The 22,072-nt window shown below is 40.2% G+C and overlaps 1 protein-coding gene across 7 annotated transcripts in view; it reads right to left on the bottom strand.

Annotated features, from left to right (window-relative positions):
* The window catches only part of STXBP5 (syntaxin binding protein 5), a 189,638-nt gene extending 168,256 nt beyond the window's left edge, over positions 1-21,382 (bottom strand). For all 7 annotated transcript variants that reach the window (XR_013345657.1, XM_077813176.1, XM_077813177.1 and 4 more), the window contains exons 1-2: positions 20,634-21,382; positions 18,758-18,855 (exon numbers count right to left, since the gene is read on the bottom strand). Coding sequence is in view for 6 of the 7 variants with exons in the window: in XM_077813176.1 (XP_077669302.1) it covers positions 18,758-18,855; positions 20,634-20,786 (251 nt within the window). In the remaining variant the exon portion in view is untranslated. The remainder of the gene's footprint in view (positions 1-18,757; positions 18,856-20,633) is intronic.
* Between the last annotated feature and the right edge of the window lie 690 nt (positions 21,383-22,072).

Raw genomic sequence — 22,072 nt, 5'->3', positions numbered from 1 at the left:
TCCATTGCTTGGACCTTAGTATCCAGGTTCCCCCCCCACCCAGTAAGAAGTTAATGGGGGTTGGCTCCCTGCCGTACCAATCGCAGGAGTCCCCAACTGCCCCCCCTCCTTTACCGAACACCTTTTTTAAGTCCTTTTACAAGCCATTTATCCAGTCACTGCAAAAAGAAAAGGAGTACTTGTGGCACCTTAGAGACTAACCAATTTATTTGAGCATGAGCTTTCGTGAGCTACAGCTCACTTCATCGGATGCATACTGTGGAAACTGCAGTAGACATTATATACACAGAGACCATGAAACAATACCTCCTCCCACCCCACTCTCCTGCTGGTAATAGCTTATCTAAAGTGATCATCACGTTGGGCCATTTCCAGCACAAATCCAGGTTTTCTCACCCTCTGCGCCCCCACCCCCCAAACTCACTCTCCTGCTGGTAATAGCCCATCCAAAGTGGGCTATTACCAGCAGGAGAGTGAGTTGGGGGGGGGGGCGGAGGGTGAGAAAACCTGGATTTGTGCTGGAAATAGCCCAACGTGATGATCACTTTAGATAAGCTATTATAACTATTACATAAGTTCTGAAAATCAATGAACAGACATCTGCTTATTGGGTTATAGTAAAAAAACCCAAGCCAAATCAAAAAAAGCAAAAGTTGTCAGGGTATAAATGGCACCATATTTAAATGTGTAGAAAACCAAGAAGAAAATATTTGAGAATTTGACATAACTGATATTGTTTATCTAATTCTTTGCTGTAATTCTTCCACAGGGGAACTCATTGCAACATCAGGGACTTCAGTTTGCTATGAGATAAATATAACATTGCCTCTAAAAGCTAATGAAGACTAAACTTAAATCAAAAATATTTTCTGTATCCTAGATTGCCTCTTCCTTTTGAAATACAGTACTTAAAATAACCATGCCAAAACTTCTGCTGGAAGACAGGATAGCTCAGAAGATCACCTGCAAGTCACTAAACTCAAATCCAGCCAGAGGCATTTCTGAGTTGAAATGGTTATCAACAGGTTTCAGTGACATCAGAAAAATCATTTTAACATTTGATAACTTTGCTGGCAGTCTCAGCAAAGACGACAAGCAATAAATGAGTGTCAGACAGTGGTTTTCCTCTCCGATCATGAGACAATGATAAGATGGTGTAGTGTAGTGCAACCTTGTACTTGCTACCTATAATGCAGCTATTCTGTGGATGCATTAATGCAGTATCAAAGTTATCAGATCAAGTACTTAAAGCAACAAAAACTATTTTTCCACCATTGCCAGATAAAAGACAAAATATTTTTGCTTAAATACTCAAAAAACCCAAACAAAACAAACCATCTTCAGGAAGGCATTAAACTTTGGAAATTTCAGCTAAAGGGTCATTGTTTCAGAAAGCTATAAATATGTGAAAACCAGAGACTATAAGCATAATTTTTTCCCCCGACTGTACCTATGTTCAGAGCTGTTCAATGCCTGCTAGAACAGATTGTTATTTAAAAAATAAATTTATATAATTTAAATTAAAAAACTAATTTAAATAATCTATTTTAAAATTGATTTTTATCCACCCTGCTGAATTCCAAACCCTATCTTAATCCTTCCTTGCTGAATCCCTTATTAATCTTAATAGAGACTGCCTCTGCAACAAATCCCAATGTCCGCACACTGTTATAGCATTTTGACGCACCTTGCCATCCTTTAATTGGTTTTTAACTTAGAGTCAAGGTATCAGATCCTTCAGATCTCTATGATCCTTAAATTCCGAAGACCTTTTTAAAATCTTTCTTTGCTCAAGCACTTACTAACCCTGATAGAGAAGTAGAACACCCCCTGACTATATACACCTGAATATTTAAAGTACACCTCTACCCCAATATAATGCGATCCAATATAACACAAATTCAGATAGAACGCGGTAAAGCAAAAATGTCTCATCTACAACATTCGTTCTCAAACTGGGGGTCGCGACCTGGTTATGGGGGGGTCACGAGCCCCAATCCCAGGGCGCGGTTGCAAGTTACGAGCCCCGACAGGGACGTGGGGCTGCGAGCCCCGACCCCAGGCTTGATGTGAAGAACGACATCAAATGCGCCCTTTCTAAAACATCAAGAATAAAACTTCTTGTGTCAAATACTGTAATAATAATGGAAATGCTTGAGGCCAAACATGTTCGATATAACGCGGTTTCACCTATAACGCGGCAAGATTTTTTGGCTCCTGCAGACCACGTTATATCAGGGTAGAGGTGTACTAGCTACTTTACACTCAGACAGAATTGGCCAATCAAGATCCAAGCTTCCAGAGGTCTAGCTGTGTCCAAATGGTCTCCTCACTGGCTCTCAGCACCAACTACCAAATTCCACCCACCTCAGACTAAGTGACCTGAGCTGGCCTTTATCAATGTGGACCACTGCTTGACTCTCCTCTCTGACCCCTGACCTATTTCTTGCAGGTAGCCACTGCCACAAGGACAGGAGAGAGCTTCTATCTGGTTATGCTCTCATCCCTTTCTGAATTCAGTGAGCACTGCTCAACTTTCCAATCTGACTCTGGCATCCAATCCTTCCAGGAAACCCTATTGCACTAAGATTGTCCCAAAAGTCCATAAAACCTCCATTATTTTTCCCTTCAATAAATTGGGTCTGCTGAGGAAGCAGCCTACTGCCAAGTGTCAGGTGGCAAAGGGATTTACGTCTGTCTTCCTCATGCTATGGCACATCCTCTCTACGCGTGGGAACAGGGGATGTCTCTCTCTATTCCTGGGCTGTATTTGAGGAAACCAACTCCCCTCCATAGGTTAACCATGCTCCTCCCGCAAGGACAACTCCCTCTTAAGGCCTGGGCTACATTTAAAACTTACACCTAGCTATGTCTCTCAGGAGTGTGAAAAATTCATACCCATGAGAGATGCAGTTACACTCACCTAAGCCCACATGTAGACATCACAAGGTCGACAAGTGAATTCTTTCTTCAACTGAACTATCACCTACAGCGATAGGAAAACCCTCTTCACCTGTTGTAGCAAGTGTCTATATGACAGCACTACAGCAGTGTATGTGCAGTATCATAGCTGTGCCACTATAGCGTCTACAGTATACACAAGCCCTCTGTTTTGCTTCTGAGAGAGCTGAGAGTCAGGACCCCTTGACTGTGGTGTCCCCTAGTATCCATGTACACCCTCTGTAATGGGTCCCTCTATTGTAGGTCACAACCTCACGGCTGCAGCCTATGTATCTTGGACACCACGCCTCAGTTTCCCTACTGGAATCTTTGTTACAGCCATCCTCAGCTGCTGATTGATAACTGACATGAGAAAGTTCCTTGCCAAATGCACGGGGCATAAAGATCCTCCCATTCCCACAGTGCACACTGTCGATCACCTGGTTTGGCCACTTCCTGATCCCTCTTTGGTTCCACTCAGGTAAGTGGAACCCAAATGCAGTAGAGACCCTTAAAGGAGCCAATTGCCTTTTCTTTCACTTGTGAATGAGTACATAACAAAAGCATCACTTCTTTTAAATCTTTATTCCTTTAAGAAAAGGGAAATTAAAATTATACAACCGGCAAGGCCTGTTTATAACATCACTGTTCTGTGTCACTTCCAAGCCCCACCAAGCCAAACGGCACATTTTTCATGAGTGAGAACTGGTTCTTATGCCTTTCTATAAAGTACCAAACATACAGTTGATGTTATAGCAATAAACTTCTTTTCTAGGACTCTAAATTCAGCACTTTTACTTTTAAAAAATATAACATCTGATTTCTTCACTGGTAAGAAATCAGTGAAGTAAGTGAGAGTTTGCAATAAAAATCAAAATATAGTTTAGCAAACTAGAAAAGAATACCAGCTAACAGTTAAATTAAAATGAAAGTCACTAAAGAGAAATAGGAATACAAATTAATACAAACAGGATGCAAGTAAATCAATGGAACTTAGATAAAAGAAAACAGTTAGCTGGAACCAATGAGAAGTGGTATTGAGGATATTTTGCATTACTTACTTCCTCCAAACACATAATGTCTTGCTCAAAACCACTACAGTTTATGTTAAAATTGATTTCTTTATTAGCTGGGAATAGGAAAAGTAAACCAGTCTAATTTAACTACTTCTTTCATTTAAAATAAGGAGCTGTAACCTTATTAGGATCTAATCCTTAAAACCATAAGGGGAAATATATAAAACCCTAATGTGTTCTTAAAGTAGCTTCATCTGATTTGGGATCATAAACACTAAAATGCCTTAATCATGTGACTATTGAACAGCATCACACAGGGCCGAGTTACGGTTCTTTGGATGCCTTAATTCAATTTAATACTTTAACACGTATGCGTTTTTTTTTTTGTTATGTTAACGCTAAATTGCCTCGATTTGTTATGCTTAGTTTTAGGATAATTAAAACATCCCTGTAAGAAATTTTATCCTTAAATTACCATCATGCACTCTTAATCCTAACTCCAATTTAATGGAGTATTTTTGCCTGGGAACTGAAAAGAAGATATTGAAGTCTTCTCTCACCAACACTCAGCATGGTCCAATGCAGAGAAATAAAGTGCAGTGCTATAAAATAAAATAATCATCCATCAATAATTATAGGAAGTTTTTTTTTTTTAAAAAAAAGGCAGAAGTTGTGGAGTCAAAAGAAGACTTGCTTAAATGTTTGGAGGCTGTTAAGTTAGTAAAGAGCCAGCAAATGTTCTTACACCACTACGCTGTTTTTAAGGAATTATGATTTTGTCACTACATAATTAAAATATGGTAGGGAAAATACTCTGTAAGCAGCAGCAATTAAACACATTTCTATTTCAAAAAGGGCTGGGAAGTTTGTACTGTATTTTCTGGATCTTTAAAACAATAACATTGAAAACACTGGGTAGGGGTAGAGAATAGAAAAAGAGCAGAAGGACAACATGGGAAGCTAGTAGGATCTATTTACTGTGAGATTAAAGTTAATCTGTTGAAATGTATGTTTTCATTTTGCAAGGTAAGGCGAGCCTGAGGGAGCAGGAAATTGACATGCAGGGAGGTGTATCTGTAAACAACGAAGACACAATCAGAAGACACTGGTCGCAATTCATATGAATGAAATACTATCTTAGTGTGTACCTTTTGGATAGAATGAGACAAGGATGGACCTGATGGTTGCTTGGAGCGAGAGTAGTCAATATTGTGCGATGCAACTGACAACAAATGCAACTACATTGAAGACAATTGGACAATCAGATCCATGGTGGGGGATCAGGATAAACAGACAGCATAATTAAAACATTAGGGGAAGCAGGCAGCCTTGTCCAGTGGATAGAACACTGCACTGGCAGTCAGGAAACCCGACTTTACTTTCAAGGCCCTTCACAGCCAATCCCTACCCTATCTATCATCTCTTATTTCCTATGGAGCAGTCAATACACAGCTCTGATTGGCCCAAAATGCCAGCTTCCATTGTCCACTTGTTAAATTTTCAAACAGGTACCTCATGCTTTGTTCCATGCTGACCCACAGATTTAGGAGGCACTCCCCGTGAGCATCTGCAAAGCTACCTGACTAGCCACCTTCAAATCCCTCCTTAGAACTCTTTTGCTGTGATAAACAAAAAACCCCACACATGTTCACAACAGTTAGCCCATGGTCTCAGCAGCCTATTCAATAATCAATATTGTCTCATTGATCCTTGTGCTTCCTTGTTTGTCCATCTCCATTTGTTGTTGCTTGTGTTATACCTACATTGTAAGCTCCTTGGAACAGAGACTGTGTGTGTGTGTGTGTACGTGTGTGTGTACAATGCCTAGCATGTGACCAGCTCTTAGGCACTATGGTAATACAAATAATACACAACAATTTGTGTGCTATTCCCAGCTCTTCCAGAGGCTCATTCTGCAACCTTAGGCAAGGCATTTTACTTCTCTGCACCTCAACTTCCCTTTCTTTAAAGTGTATCTATTTACTACCTCTTTGGAAATTGCTTTAAGATCTATGGATATAAAGCACTATATACATGTTAAACACTACTACTACTCTAATGTACCATATGTTATGAGATAACTATATAAAAAAGTACAAGAAGTATGAGACATCCATTTTTAATCAAGTGACAGATTATTGAGTCACATTAGAAGGAGAGGCAAATGAAGTAGATGCTAAGCAATTTAATTTGCCACATAAACAGAAGGGCAAATGTGGCTTTTAAAATTAGAGTCTTTGGATAGCTGGGTGCGCATGCACATTTTTAACTGGCTTCTCCATTTTAGAACTGTTGTGTCCATTTGGCCAAACATCTGAAGTTAAATCTGAGTTTCACAGCCAGCTGCTTCCAAATACAAATTAAGAATTCACTGTTCTTATCTGCAGAGGGGAAAAGTGTCACTAGAGGGCAATGCAAGGTTGCTCTTAGCCAAGGGGAAGCAACATCCCACCACTCTCCTTTGCTGGAGTTACAACCCCATAAGAATGTGAGGTACTTGGGGAAAGACAGAAAAAGAAAGGGAAAGATGCCTGCCTCGGGCCTAAGAGGCACTCAAATGACTTTCTCCCTTTAGGACTAGAGAAAAGTGGAAAGAGGAAAATAAATAGGAAATGGAATTATAAGAGAGTATATTCATGCACCAAGAAAGCTGGAAAGGTATTAACATTTTATTGTAAATTGTTGCAGATAAAGATTACTAGAGAGCAGAAAAAGTTTCTACTGAAGTTACCGTTGAATTTTAACATGCTGTTTTCCTTCTGAAAGCTGTTGCATAAGATGGTTTAAAAAGTATCTTGCTTCAGACTGCACTGATTAAACTATACCAAGGTTTCCATTCAAATACAGGTTTCTTGAGACTCTCTTTTAGGTTTGTTGAAAAATATATTAATTTTTCATATGCATCTTATTGGAACTACGTGGTTACATTTGAATTCAAGAACTTTTAGATAAACTGAGATATACAAGTGTCAGTGTTTCTCCTGCAAGAGACTAGCCCATCAAACTGGAATTTTACACTCTGTGTACACTAAAAATCAAGATATAGTGGTTACTCTCTCCCTATAGATGCGCAATCGGGGTGGATAAAAATGGATTTCAAAAATATCAAAATACTTAAATAGAATTTTCTTTTTAAAAATAAATGTTTAAATTTTAAGTTTGACAACCTATGTTAATGCCTAAACTTACTATAATCTATTAAAATCATTTTAATTTAAAATAACTTCAGCAGCAAACGTAGTGCTAGAACGTATAAAAATAGCCGAAGTGCTGAGCTGGTCAAAGTCACCCAATATGCACCTAGAATTATAAATTTATTGTTGTGCTAAACCATCTTTTTGACAGCAGAAGCCTCTTCTGCAGGTGCAGAGTGTTTTTTCTTCCTTTTAGCTTAATCAACTAATTTAGTTCGATGACTAGCTCACTCAAAGTTAAGAAACCAATGGCAGCTGAAAAAGCAGGAAAGCTTATTTTCCTCTTCCACTTGATGAATAAAAACTAGATGTGAGACGATGAGATCTACTACAGTAGTTCTAAAATCCTGAAGGACAAGTTGAGAAGAAAAATAAGTTCTATTCACTAACTATAGATAATTGTTTATTAAACAAAGATAATGTTATTTTAAATGCAAAGCATTTTTGATAAACTTACTTTCTCTCCTTATGCATGCAGAACATTTAAAATAGGTTTTGTTGTTGCAATTGTTTAACCAATTTTAAAAAATGTAAAATGCTGTTTATATGCATTTTTAATTGAATTGTAATTTTCATCCAAATGCAGCTTGACTCAATCACCAGTAAAAAGTTACTCTTGTAAATAAGAAATGCATTATCCATCATTTTCTAACATAACAAAAAGAGAAAGAATTAAGAATCTGAGTAACTGTTAAGCTATGCAATTGCTTACATAAATGTGTATAGATTTTGCTAACCAACAGGATACAGTAAGTCCCATCAAATTTAGCATAAAAGCTATATTTGATTACAAATCGACATGTTTTAATGGTTACCAACCAACCTTTCTTTAGGAAAGTAGCTAAAAAGTAGAAATGCAAATCAAGGTTCCCTTTTTAGTGATTTAAATCAATCCATCCTGAGCACAACAACACTCACTGGTAACAGGGCACATCACTAATGAAAAGGTAGAGACGCACTAATGTAAATTTAAAAATAGTCAAACAGTTTATGGAAAAATACCAATATAAATGTATATATATAAATGTCCTCCCTATGAGATAAGCAGTACAAGGGATATCTTAAACTTTAGCAGATGCCAACTTAGGTGGAGAGAAAAACCAAATCATACACGAATGATGAGGGTTATACATTTCTTACTAAGAAATTACATACAAAGCAGTGTTTCTGAACTCTCGTATTCTTGTGAAAGACAAAAAGGGGTTGCCAGAACTACCAATGTTTAAGGATTCCAAAACAGGTGTATTAGGCCCCCTCAACCTATAGCTCTCAAGGTAGCAGAGACAAAAACACAAACAGATTAACAAAGAGTTCTCTGTAAAAAAAAAACAAACATACATTTCTTCTGTGTTTGTACATCTTTCTTTTGATTAATAGAGTTCTGGTCTTCCCTTTTTCAGGAAAACATACTTCTGCAACTCATTCCATGAAAGGCAGCAACAGTGAATTCAGTAGAGAGGTCAGAACGTAAAGTACTATGCAACAAAATATTTGGCACAATTTTTCCTCTACCTATCACTCATGTGCTGCAGCACCTGACCAAAAGTTCCATAACTGCATATCATAAGTTGGAGCACTGCTTTTTTATACTCTATTTTATCATGTTGCTCTTCTAATATGTGAAGTATAAGAATTACGGAAGATGAATAAAGGTTTTCAAATCAAATATGTCAAAGAAATTCATGCAAACTGAATATAGGAAGTACAAATAAAATATAATTTTCATTATTAGTTTTCCTTGCAGCCTTGTACAATGCAGTTTGAAATTTACAGTTTTTTCTTAAAGAGCAACTGATGAAAATTTTCAGTATTTCTCGTGTCCCATACCATGGTTTAAGCACCAGTCATTGAATGAGTCTATTTCTGGGGCACTACTGAAACCAGAAGGACAAGAGAAGAGGCTGAAGTCACACCAGCAGAAAATTTGGCTCTAGGGCTTTAAATCCCCAGTTTCTGGAATGTTTTCATTCTGCCAAGGCAGGCTGTGAAACTGCAGTCATTAGTACTAAAATGGAGCTATTAATACTACACTAGACATCCAACTATCAGCTGTTCTAAATTAAATTAATCCAGACAATGCAGAAGATGGGCTAGACCACACACTAGAGGCCCTTTCCAACTGAAATGTTGATTATGTGATCTTTGTTTATTATTGGCATTTACAGCCATACATCACTTCTCTAATATTAAAGACCCTAAAACTCTACTCCAAAACATTAAAGGGTAGTTTCATTCTGAAGAGTGAAAAATATGTATAAACTGCACTAAAATCCAGAAAACAGATCTGTTATCAGAGTCTTATTTGATAACTGTAGTAACAAAACATTTTTACTGCTTTTGTTACCAATAAAGAGCCAACACAGCTAAAATTGAGTGTGCTATATAATTTCTGTTATGTCTCATGCATCAACAGAATTGTTTACCAAGGTCCTATCAGTTAAACCTATGAAAAATCTATTTAAGGTAAAGAGGTTACAAAAAGCCTAATCTGAAGACAAATTTGAGTAGCACACATATACCCGAGGACAAAATCTCATCTAAAAAAATTTCTGGCCGTGGTGAGTGGAAGGTAAAGAACCCAGTTTATCCCTCAGTCAAGGTAGAGTTTACAGGGCTGCCGGGGGGGAGGGAATCTTTCTACCTGTAAAGTTGATGTACAAACATGGGTTTCCACATTTGGCATTTTTGCAGACTGATTGTTCAAAATAGTTTCTATCTGCAAATATTCAATACAGCAAAATCTGTACAAGAGACAAGCCTAGTTAAACTCCTCCCTGATTTATGAGTTGTCAAGGTTCCTCCCCCAGTCTGAACTCTAGGGTACAGATGTGGGGACCTGCATGAAAACCTCCTAAGCTTACTTTTACCAGCTTAGGTTAAAACTTCCCCAAGGTACAAATTAATTTTATCCTTTGTTCTTGGAATATCCACTGCCACCAAACTCTAACTGGGTTTACTGGGAAACGTAGTTTGGACACATCTTTCCCCCCAAAATCCTCCCAACCCTGGCACCCCACTTCCTGGGAAAAGTTTGGTAAAAATCCTCACCAATTTGCATAGGTGACCAAAGACCCAAACCCTTGGATCTGAGAACAATGAAAAAGCATTCAGTTTTCTTACAAGAAGACTTTCAATAGAAATAGAAGTAAGTAGAAGTAAAGGAATCACCTCTGTAAAATCAGGATGGTAGGTACCTTACAGGGTAATTAGATTCAAAACATAGAGAATCCCTCTAGGCAAAACCTTAAGTTACAAAAAAGACACACAGACAGAAATAGTCATTCTATTCAACACAGTTCTTTTCTCAGCCATTTAAAGAAATCATAATCTAACACGTACCTAGCTAGATTACTTACTAAAAGTTCTAAGACTCCATTCCTGGTCTATCCCCGGCTGGCGTACCGACAGACACAGACCCTTTGTTTCTCTCCCTCCTCCCAGCTTTTGAAAGTATCTTGTCTCCTCATTGGTCATTTTGGTCAGGTGCCAGCGAGGTTACCTTTAGCTTCTTAACCCTTTAGAGGTGAGAGGATTTTTCCTGTGGCCAGGAGGGATTTTAAAGGGGTTTACCCTTCCCTTTACATTTATGACATGAGTCTACTCTAAAGCATCCTCAAAACAAATACAAGTCTGCCCCACCTTTATTATCCATTAAGTTACCTATTTTTGCAGGTCCATTGAATGGTCACTAAAAATGGGTCTACTGCAAATACTGCTTGCATGGGTAGAATCTGAAATCAAAAGAATGAAGCAGTCAAGAATATAGGCAGCTATATATGCTGCAGAAAATGGAAGAATCTTCAGGACAGATTTCTAAAGGAATGGGAGGATAGAAACTAAAAGGAAAGCAATTTAGCAGCAGACACAGTTAGCAGATGCCACTGGATCTACAATCACCTTTGGCAGGGCACAGTTGTGGAAAAATTGCCAGTACAAGAAAAGGATTAGGTACTGTACTTTCAAGAGAGCGGTTGCTGAACTAATCTTTCTCTACAACTTCTCATCTGGAATTCTTCGAAAAAATACTGTTTTGAAGAATTAGAGTATTAAAAACCTTCCCATGTTAGTGCCAAAAGTGATTACACCTTAGTTACTTAACAGGAACTCTAATTGAAAAATTCTATGTTTACTTTCATCAGTTTTACAATTGATTTCCTTGCTATAACCCAACTTCAAATTGATACTTTTCTGGTTTTATTTGTATTGAGCCAGTTGGATACACAAGTATCATGTGACAAGTGCAATACAAAGGAAGGCTTCAAAATCAAACTTATTTTAGTATTACACAGGCAAACCACTGTATATGAGTAAGCATGACTTTTTAAAATGACTAAATTGTATCTCTAAAACGAAACAGTTCTCAACTGCACAAGGTGAATTACTATCGGTAAACAAATTAATATATTTGAAAATATAACAAATGTTAACTACTTGAGGGGATACATACTAATGGCATTACCAAGTACATTAATCCAGTTAATGTAAAATTAATCTAAATGTAAATTAATCACAAAATCTATTACTGTATTCTCCATGATACCCAAATACAGTAACAAACAAGTACATAAAAAGCAAATTAAGCATTTCTGTCCATCTATTGATTATAGATATCAGAACAATTGCTGCCTCCTTCACAAATAAGATCAGAATTTTGCAAAGCAACTGTTATTACAACTTGAAACCACTGTACTGCATTAAATACAGGTTGGATTGATACTCTACAGCTCTGCTGTTCTCTTATTTAGTAATATATTATGACTCAATTTGTGTGTGAATTAAAGATGTTATTGAAAACTAAACACTAATGACAGCAACTGTGCAATCAGTTAAAAAAAAAGTACATGACCTTCATAACTGCCTGCAGACAAAATCTGCAAAAAAGTTAACAAAAATGGAGGACTCCTGCATGGTCTTCAGTGATTTAGTGGGCACATTCATTTGTGCTTTAGTTGGCTACTATTTACATCAAGATAAAAATCTCTTCTTTTTCCTACGATGGCCACAGTCCAGCTTCTTGCCTTCAGTTGGGACAAACAGTGGCTTAGCAGTTGATTTGGCAGATTTGCAAAACTTATATCTACTCTTCACCTTATCAAGTGGCCTAAGACCAGCCCTGGCATCTATTTTTAAAGAAAACTCTATTCAGCATCATTCTTATTACTGGAAAGCCAAGTTTTGGACACTTTAATTGGCATGATCAGCTTTGCCTGACATTTCTTAAAAACCCTAAAGCAGAACTTCAGTTACACTTCATTTTCTCTGTACTAATGAAAAGCATACGTTTCAAGACCTTTACACATTAACTCCTCAACATTTAAGCTGACAGAATTCACTTGAATGAAAAACATCTGTGCTTAGAGCCTCTCTCCAAAACAGTAGAAATACTAAAATTAGAGAGATTAGGAGAGTCCTATCCCTGAATTCCAGCAATGCAAAATTAAAAACAAACCTTTTAAAGAACTATAAGGTAGATACATTCTGGCTGACTTGTATTGCAGAATCTCTCTTGGCAGAACTACTGCAGCTACCTAGCATATACTTTTTAAAAGGGAACATGTTTGAATCCAATATCAAGTAAAAAAAATTGTCTTTGCAAGTGGTGGCTAATTACAACAGTGAGTAGTGTAAAATGACTCATCAGCGGGTGCACCGCACTGTGGCTAGATGCAGCATGGCCAAGTTTCCCCCTCCCCCTGTTGTCCCGATCCAGTTACGGTCCCCTCTTGCCTTGTGACTTGGCCCTCCAGTCAGGTCACTTTTGGTCTCATCCCTTTCAGGTAAAATAGGATTTTCACCCAATAGTCCTAGGATCTCATACCAGGTTGATGGCCCTGATGTAGGCTCAACAGCCCTTCTAGCCCTTTGTGTCTGAGGTCTTCCAGTTAGTTTTCCAAGTGATGTTGCAGGGAAACCCAGCCCATCCCTCTACGCCGGGTTCTGACCCAGCTACCCTTGTAACAAGTCGTTGAAGTGTCTGGTCAGACATCTTGCTTCTTCCATAGACTACTTCCTACGCTGGCCCACCTTCTTCTCAGAGGGCTCATATTCTCAGTGCGGGGGTCTGCCCCAGAGCAAAACCCTTAGTCCCAGTTCTCAAGGCCACAAAGGAAAGGAAACTAATTTAACATAAATAAAGAGCAGTACCAACTTCTCTGTCCTATCATGATCCTCCAGCCATTTGTCCTATCACTCTGTGCTCGTAGGTAAGGCTGCAATTTAGTCATGCAATCTCTGACTTCCAGAGACCTCTGTGACTTTAGCCAGCACCAGATGGGAGCTGCAGGGTCCTCTGCCGCCTGCGAAGGCGGGGAGCCCCTGCAGTGCTCTGCTGCCACTCCTGGCCACCATGGGTGGCAGGCGGGAGCCTGCAGCTCCCTGCCGCTGCTCTCAGCCATCACGAGCAGCAGGGGAATCCATCACTCCCAGCTGGCAAGGGGGACCCCCGCTGCCACGGGCAGCCTGGGGGACCTGGCAGTAGGGGGAATATATAGAGCCACTAATTCTATGAACCTACTAAGCACTTTCTATTTCCCTAGAGACAGTGGCAAAAAATTAAAGCTATTTAATATAAGACAAGCATCAGTCTGCCTCCCTGAATGGGGGCAATAAGTAGGGATCAGAACTGTATAATATCTTCACATGCACAGAGAACGTAAGGCGATATTAACAATGTTCTTTTAAAATACTTTCTATGATCTGTAAGAAAGTTAGTGATTAGTCTCTCTTCAACACAAAGAATAAGTCAACACCCAAAGATGGGAGGAAACGGTTTGGTGGATATAGATATTCAGAGGAAAGTAGAAGATGCCATTTCTTCCCTCTATTACATCCAGGACCATCAGTCAGAACAATGGGATCTTCATTGCAGTGGAACTCTGAAGGAGAATTATACATATAGTCAAAATGTATGTACAGAAAAAGATTCAAATCTAGAATAAGATTATTCAGGTACTACAGCATGAAGCATTCTTTTGCCAGAAGGGAGATCAAAACCTTCACATTCAGCTTATAATGCCTTGAAAACACAAGTGTACGTCTTTTTTGCCCATGTTGTAGATGTGACCATTGCAGAGGGGTCTTAAATCAACCAAAATAAGTTTTCTGTGCCTCAAATATGTAAAAGTTTAGCCATTCACTTACTGGTGATTCAGTAATTTTCTTCTCTTTCACTGCCAGAAAGAAGAGGACAAGAGAAGAGTCTGGCATTTTGAAGAACTTGGACCTTTCAATGTATATTATTTTGACCATATGATGAGCAGCCAGATCACCAATTGTTTACTTTTTGTGAATTGTGTATATACATGAGGAAGAAATGTCTCCTGTGGTTAATAAAAGAATCTACTCAGATGGAGTCCTAAACACAGTTTTGTCTGTGCAGAAGACGCAATGCTGTAATTCCACTGACAGGCCCCTACTTCTGAAGATCTTCTAGAGTAAATAATCGCAGCCAGGAAGAGTACCTTGAGTGTTAGAGAGACCGAACTCCAAGATGCAACTGAAGGCTTTTAGGCCTGTAGAATAATAATTTTTATTTATGGAGTACCTTTCTTGAGAGACTCTCCAAGGATTTTACACAGCTGGGAAAACTAAAGCATAGAAAATTGCTTCATGGAGTTCATGGAGCAAATAAGCAACTGTGGAGCATGGAATCTAGGTCTCCTCACAATCTCCTGCTTTAACCACTAATTTTACCTTGCCTCCCTTAAAAGAGCCAGATCAAGTTTTCAACCGGTTGGACTCCCTGAATCTTTTATGCTGTAGCTTTTAATGATCTTTAAAATGCATGAACAAAACCGAAAAAGGAGCAGGTTTATTAACTAAGACACTGGCACATACAAGGCCTTCAACAATTCCATTATTGAATTAGACACCAAAAGAAAGGTCATCTTGAAGACCAGTATTGAGAAAGCCTAGCAGCTATAGCTTTATTTTTTGGAAATGTATTATCAGATACACTTTAGACAAATCTGAGTATACGATATCTGTAGAGTGATTTCTGAACAAAAGGAGATGTGAAATGACTGAGAAAGAATTTTTTTCCCCCTAATAGTTTCCTTGCAGCATCTAGGATACTAAAAAAGTTTGTCTAAATTCTTAAGTATTTCTTAGCACGTCCTTCCATCCAGGGAAGGGAAGGAATCGAATCTACTGAGTTATCAAGTGCAAGAACTAGGGTCTCATCTGTGAGCATGGCGTACTATTAAAGATCTTTCACAATCTTTCATGAAATTCTGGAAAAGAGAGACTGCACAGAGAAGTTCCTGTACTCAGGACTAAGACAAGGCAACAAGAACCATGGTATCTTCTGCCTCCATCTACTAAAAAGTCACGTGATTTTGTTTGAAAGGTCTAGAGTGAGGTCACCACATTTTTCTATCCATAGCTCTGTTTCTGAAGCTACAACAAGATCGAAAAGCAGTTGCTGCTCAAGGAAGGAACAAGCTGGCCATGGAATAGCAAAGCCTTGTGTGAATAAGCCACCCGCCTAAGCAAGGTAAGTTACACTGACCTAAGCAACGGTGTGGACACTGATATACTGGTGGGGAAACTTCTCCCACCAACAGAGCTATTGCCTCCCATGGAGGCCGTCTTATTATGCCAGCAGGAGAGCTCTCTCCCATCAGCCTAGAGCATTTTCACCAGACATGTTACAGTGGCACAGCCTTAAAAAAGCTTTTTTTTTTTTTTTTTTTTTTTTTTTAATACTATCATGTGTGCTAAATCCTGATATTTAAACAGTCATTTAATGTACTAAAAACATACCTTTTATTCCAGGTGCAGACATGGCCATAATGGACAGGAATTAAATGGCAAAGCTGTAGGGAAGGTGTCACACTCCAGCCCACACTATGCATAGCTCTAACCAGTACTGATTTTAAAACCTGAAGCAGTTCAAAACTACTCACTAGAACAATTTTTAAATGGTTTAACTACTCAATGTAGACGTCCAAAAAGCATTAAAACAGTTGAATAATATTCATTACTAGGTAGTCCCATGATCTGTACAACATTTTGGCCCCATTCAGTTTCATGAGTTAAATCATGTTACCTTTTAAAATTTAAAGTGCCTTAGAACCCTGTTTAAAACTGCATCACGTAAAAATTTTAATAGAAGCAACATTGAGGCCCTCTCATGAAAAGGAATTTCCCATATAAATTGGTGGAGAAATGCCTAAAAACCTACTCATCATACCTCGTATTGGATTTAACTTGAGATTAGACTGATTTGATTCTTTAAATATGAGCTACAGCAGTCGTTACAACTCCAGAGTTAGAAATATGCAACGAGTAACAAAACACTAGAAGGATTTCGTAACCTAAAAATTTACTATTTACTAGTCAGAGGCCAATACAAAAAACAAGGGGAAATCCCACCAATTAGATTCAGGACAATGGGGGTGGGGAGACTTCTCATCTAGCTGAAAGATACCCTACCTCAATCTAAATGGTACCAGAGTGTGTGGAGGCAGAAAGATGGGTCTGTTTTTCAATACAGTTCCTTAGACTCCATTTTCGGGTCCTATTCCCCTGTGAGTAGCTCTGGGCCATGTTGCTGTTCAGAGTATTCATTAAATCATCAACAGTGAAAGCTATTCTTGTCAATTTCATTGCCCTCTGCAAGGTTCTGGCTAATAGCAGCGAAAACTAATAAAAGTCAATTTCCCTCTCTTTTAGAAGGCTATTAGCAGCATAGTCATGCCTATACACTCAGGAAGACAAACATTGTTTTATATTTGGAATGCTTCCCCCACTCTAACAAATAAACAAAAACAAGAAGTGAAGGTTTAAATTCTGCAGAGACTGATGTTTATCCTCCATTCCAAGTCAGACAACATTTAAGTGCCTTTAGCAAGTGTATTTTTCAAACATTAGCCAAAGTTTTACCAGTTATATGTTTCAGACAAGAACCACATTTTGAAATATTTTTCTCCGTTTCACTAGTTTGGTACAACTGTTTCAACATTTCCATTAAAATATCAAAAGAGTAAAACAAAACATTTGTGTTTACACTGCTGCTCAAGCTAAACTTGCTTGTCCTCCAAGAATGCTTACTCTTGCCTACTAAAAAGCAAGCACACTCATAAGATACTATTACACTGATATTAGGCAATTAATTCCCTTCTTCATTTAACCACTTTTACAGGTCACCCTCACTATCATCCTCCTTCATTGTAACACATAATACTTAACTAGGGATGCCATGTATGGCTATTTATTTACAGGAAACAAAGAGCAACTTAATTGTAAGAGATATCTTCAATAGATATATGTAAATAGTATTTATTTAGTTAAGAATAGTTTTAATAAAATATCAAGATTATTCTTATAATATGATGCTACCATGAACAATGCACTATTCATCAATTATAATAAAATACATCACGTTTGTATGTTTTTACACACCTAACCTCAGTTTATATCTAAAATTCTCTCCTCTCTGAATCTCTCATATAACAATTAACTTTTTGTAAATATAAAATTTAAATCATCGAAAAGAGAGCTTAAAAAGGACTGAAAAATCCATTAATATTGTATTTCATTTTTAGTTGAAGGAGGTGGAGTTATCATCATGTTACTCTAACTCCCAGAATACTACAAGCAGTAGCAAGGAGTACCAAAAGTAGCAACAACAACAACAAAAAAAGATGAGATTTACCGGCAGTGTATAAAGAGATTAACTTATTTTTTCTAGAAAGATGTATTTGAAGCTTCTAGAAATGTCAAAGCTTCAGTAGATTTCAGGATAATAGCAAATTCTATTGACTACATTCCCCTATTAAGTGACGTTCAGGAAATTCCAACGTTTTTTGGAAAGACATTTAGGCCCCTTCTCAACCAAATAAATGCAACTAAATTTTTATTTAGTTAGTACAACGTATGCACTGTTAAACATAGAAGAACACAGTTATTGTTGATTTATGCTACAAATTCCATATGCTAATTTGAGTAACTTGTTCATTTCAGTGTTGATGATATAACTGTTAGAAGATCAAATGGTGCTGCTAAAACAATCTTTTGGTGGCTAAAAAGCCAACGGCAAACAATTACAGCATTAGAAAGCAGCTCCCCAAAAGAAAATCCACAATCTTTTAACACATCCTAGCCCAGGCCTCTATTCTGATTTGTGATTAACTGCTGTAAAAATGCCAAAGCAACAGAGACTTCACAGACACATATACCAACCCAAGATATTGGAAACTGAGGAGCCATACATCACAGCACTGGCACATCCTCAAACGATTTGTGCACACCTTTGCGCACACAAAGAGAGAACCCAACAACAGCAACCAAGGCTTTTCATAGAACATCAGGGTTGGAAGGCACCTCAGGAAGTCATCTCGTCCAACCCCCTGCTCAAAGCAGGACCAATCCCCAATTTTTGCCCCAGATCCCCAAATGGCCCCCTCACAACCCTGGGTTTAGCAGGCCAATGCTCAAATCACTGAACTATCCCTCCCCCCTTTTCCCTCTCCTTCAAATGCAAACGCATACCTGGTTTCCAGAGTGCTTCCTCACACTAGCTCCAGCAAAGCAGAAGAATAAGCCAGGACTGGACTCCAATCAGCAGCACAGTGATTTTCTTTTTATAACAGAATGAAAGGATACAGCCTTAAAGCTCCAGTTTGAGTCCCAATTGCCAGTATCTTCTGAACAGGATCAAATGCCAAGGCCGAAGGCTGATAGGGGAAACCATGGCGTACGGTCTAACAAGTCAGAGCAGTGAAGTAACGGTGGGTCAAGCAGCAGACCAAAAATAAATAAAATCAAGAGTGTATTAGGAGGTGGGATTCAGTTTTAACTGCACTTCAGTAAGGAAACAAGCATTTAGGAAAAAATATTTGATGCAAAACAGCACTTTAGCCTGAATTCATTACAGAAAATTTCTGGTAAAGAATCTATTCGCTTATCCTTGAACTTGAAATAAAAGATGGTTACTGAAACCTGGATTTGATTTTTACCTCTTTTCTTAAAAAAAAAAAAAAAAAAAAAAGCCACCAACTACTTCCATTTCATTTTGACCCTTCCCCTATTCTCTGGCTTCTTGTTTATAGTGGTATACAAAAGTCATTTGACAATTAAAATATGAAACGTTTCCTGGGAAGCTTGACAACGCAGACAGCACTGTAAATTAAACTATTACAAATCATTAGAACTGCTCTTCAGAGAGCCATCCCCATTTCTCTCAAGCAGGACACAGTGCATTCTCTCTCCAGGATAGTGTTTTAAAAGAAATCACACATCCCCCACAAAACCAATACTTAATATTAAGCTATTGGAATGGCTACCCTTTTTGACTAGCCAGAATTTTAATTACTGCTTGTGCAGTTATCAAATTAACTGTACTGTAGGACAATAATAATTGATTCAAATTAATGAATTGTGCTGTTTTACTACATGACTCACTTTCACACAAAAATATTAATATAATGATCTAACCTTGATCACAGCTATGCAAATGAAAAAAAAGACATACAAATGCTAGCTTTTCTATTTTAAAGAAATCTTATATTAAAATTACAAATATAAATATACAGATGCCAGTGTGGTGATTTAGGACTTCAGAAATGCACGCTCACACAGGTTTTACTTTAATGAGGTTAAATAGGTTATGTTAAACAGCCATGCCTCTCAACTTTCAATAATTTTGCAAGTGATAAGGTATTACAGTGCAACTGTAAACAAGGCCATTTAACTCAACACTGCTTTTTCCTTTCCAGATCCCTTGCCTCTTTTAAATTGCTGGTAAAAATGCATGGAACACTAGATAAAATGTAAAGCAATATACACAAACAAGCCCAACCAAATAACAAGTAGGCCCTGGGTGTTGTAAAGATAAAGATGGGCATTAATATTCAAATTAGTTTGTATTCCTCTTGGTGCAGCTGCTGGATTAATTTGCTGCATCATCCTTTTATAAATGTATAGACCTCAACTGCAATAATTATACTAGCAATAAACAATATTAACTTCTCTCCCATCTCACATTGTGAATATCAGCAGTGTCTACTTGATAACAAGATCCAACAAATTCGGCACAAACGTCTACAGCCCATTTTAGGTGCACAAGGATAAATGCACTTCCAAATGTGAAGGGTTAGGTTCCCCATACTTCCAGTCCATCGGCCAAACGCAAAGCAATCAGATTTCCATTATACCCAGGTACCATTACTCTCCTCCCTACTTTCCACTTTCCCCCTCCCCAGCTTGTTCTGAACAGACACAATATTATGTGCATGAAATAGCCTAGAGTCAAAAGAATCAATCCAGAAATTGTCAAGGGAAGGAAAAGATGATGATTCCCATGAAAGAACCGAGCAAACCTTTTACAACTCCCCCAGCATTCTCTCCCCATCCCTAAAGAGTGGAGAGGTTCAGATAATTGTAGGTATTGAAAACCGAAGAGCCCAAAGCCTGCAGAGCCCATCATGGCTACATTATGTCCCCCAGGGCTGCGAGCGGGGCTCCTGGCTGCAGCCTTCACCTTGCAGAGCTGGAAGTGCTCGGACTGGAGCGTCTCCGGGATGTCGCTCTCCCGGTTCCCGGACTGCTGTTGCTGCGAGGAGGAGGACGCCGAGGAGGAGGACGAGACCGCTGTCAGACCGTCCAGCACCTTCCTGATGTTAAATTTCCTCATGGTCTCGACGGCCGCGCTCCCTAGTCTTCTGCCCGCCGCCGCCTCCCCCTTTTCCGGGCGCTCCCTGCCGCCTCAGCCCGCCGCGCACCAGGAGGGAAGCGGAGAGCCCTGCAGCGCAGGCGGCGCTAGGCGAGTGGCGGAGTCCAAGCGGTTCCCCTCATTCACGGGAGCAGGGAACCAAAAGCAGGGCGGCGGGCGGACCCGGGCAGGCGGCGAGCCCCTGAGCCGGCAGGGGAGGAGAGATCCTAATGCAGGGGGAAGCCTAGGGCGCGGGGTGGAACACAGCCTGGGAGACGGGGCACCCCAAGTGACCCCTAGGAGGTAAATCTGCTCCCCACGCCGCCTCCTCTCGAGGCCTCAGACGACACTCCTCCCCCCCGCCCGACCCGGTCCCCCTTCCTGCAACCGCCGAGGCCCCAGACGCGCACACAGCCTTGGCCCCACTCCGGGCCCTTCCCGTTGCCGAGGCCCCCGGCCTCCGCCTGAGGCTGCCTCTCGGTGCAGCGGCGACGCGGCAGCGACGGCCTCGGCCCCTCTCGCCCACCCCGCCTCACATAGCGGTAGCGGTGGCCGCGCTGCTAGCCCTCCACGTGCCCCGGCCGGCCGCCGCAGTCCCTGCCTTTCACGCTCGCCCTTCCCTCGGCTCAGCAGCCTCCGCGCGTCAATTTCAGCGCGGCGCGTGCCTCAGCAGAGAGCCTCTCGCCGCTGCCGCTGGCTGCCGGCCCGCCCCCCGACCACCATCCCCCTGCTCCAGCCGCCGCCGCCGCCCCCTGTCTAGCCCTCTCGCCCCACAACGCGGAAGCGCAGCGCCCTGTGGAGCAGCTGCTGCCACTGCCGCTGGCTGCCGCCGCTGCCTCCTCACCCACCCAGCGGCGGCTCTGTAGAGCATGCGCGCAAAGGGCGCCAGCACCCGGATGTCGGAGTCCCTGTCCCTACTCCTGCTCCGGAGGGAAGCTTGACGGGCCGGGGAGGCCACCCCAGGAAGGGGTGCACGGTGGGATGGCGAAAGGCACTCTGTGAGCAGAGGCAGAGCCTCCCCCAGAGGTCGTGGGTGCCTGCTTTGAGTCCTCTGTGCAAACCACAACAACCTTCTGCCACTCTGATGTGGCACCGGGGATCAGATGGCAGGTGTCGAGAGGCTGTGGTTCCTTCTCTCTGCGTCTGTGTGGTATCAGTAGTTCAGCCATACCCACAGGTACCGGGGTAAGGCACCCACGCTTTAACCATACCCAGTTATGGTCATGGGTGGATACCAGCTGTGGTGAAGCTGCTCACCATCTCTTCAT

The sequence above is a fragment of the Eretmochelys imbricata genome, chromosome 3, assembly GCF_965152235.1.
Source record: "Eretmochelys imbricata isolate rEreImb1 chromosome 3, rEreImb1.hap1, whole genome shotgun sequence".
Lineage (NCBI taxonomy): Eukaryota > Metazoa > Chordata > Testudines > Cheloniidae > Eretmochelys > Eretmochelys imbricata.
The sequence above is the reverse complement of the archived record's forward strand: the minus strand, read 5'-3'. Positions and strand labels throughout refer to the sequence as shown.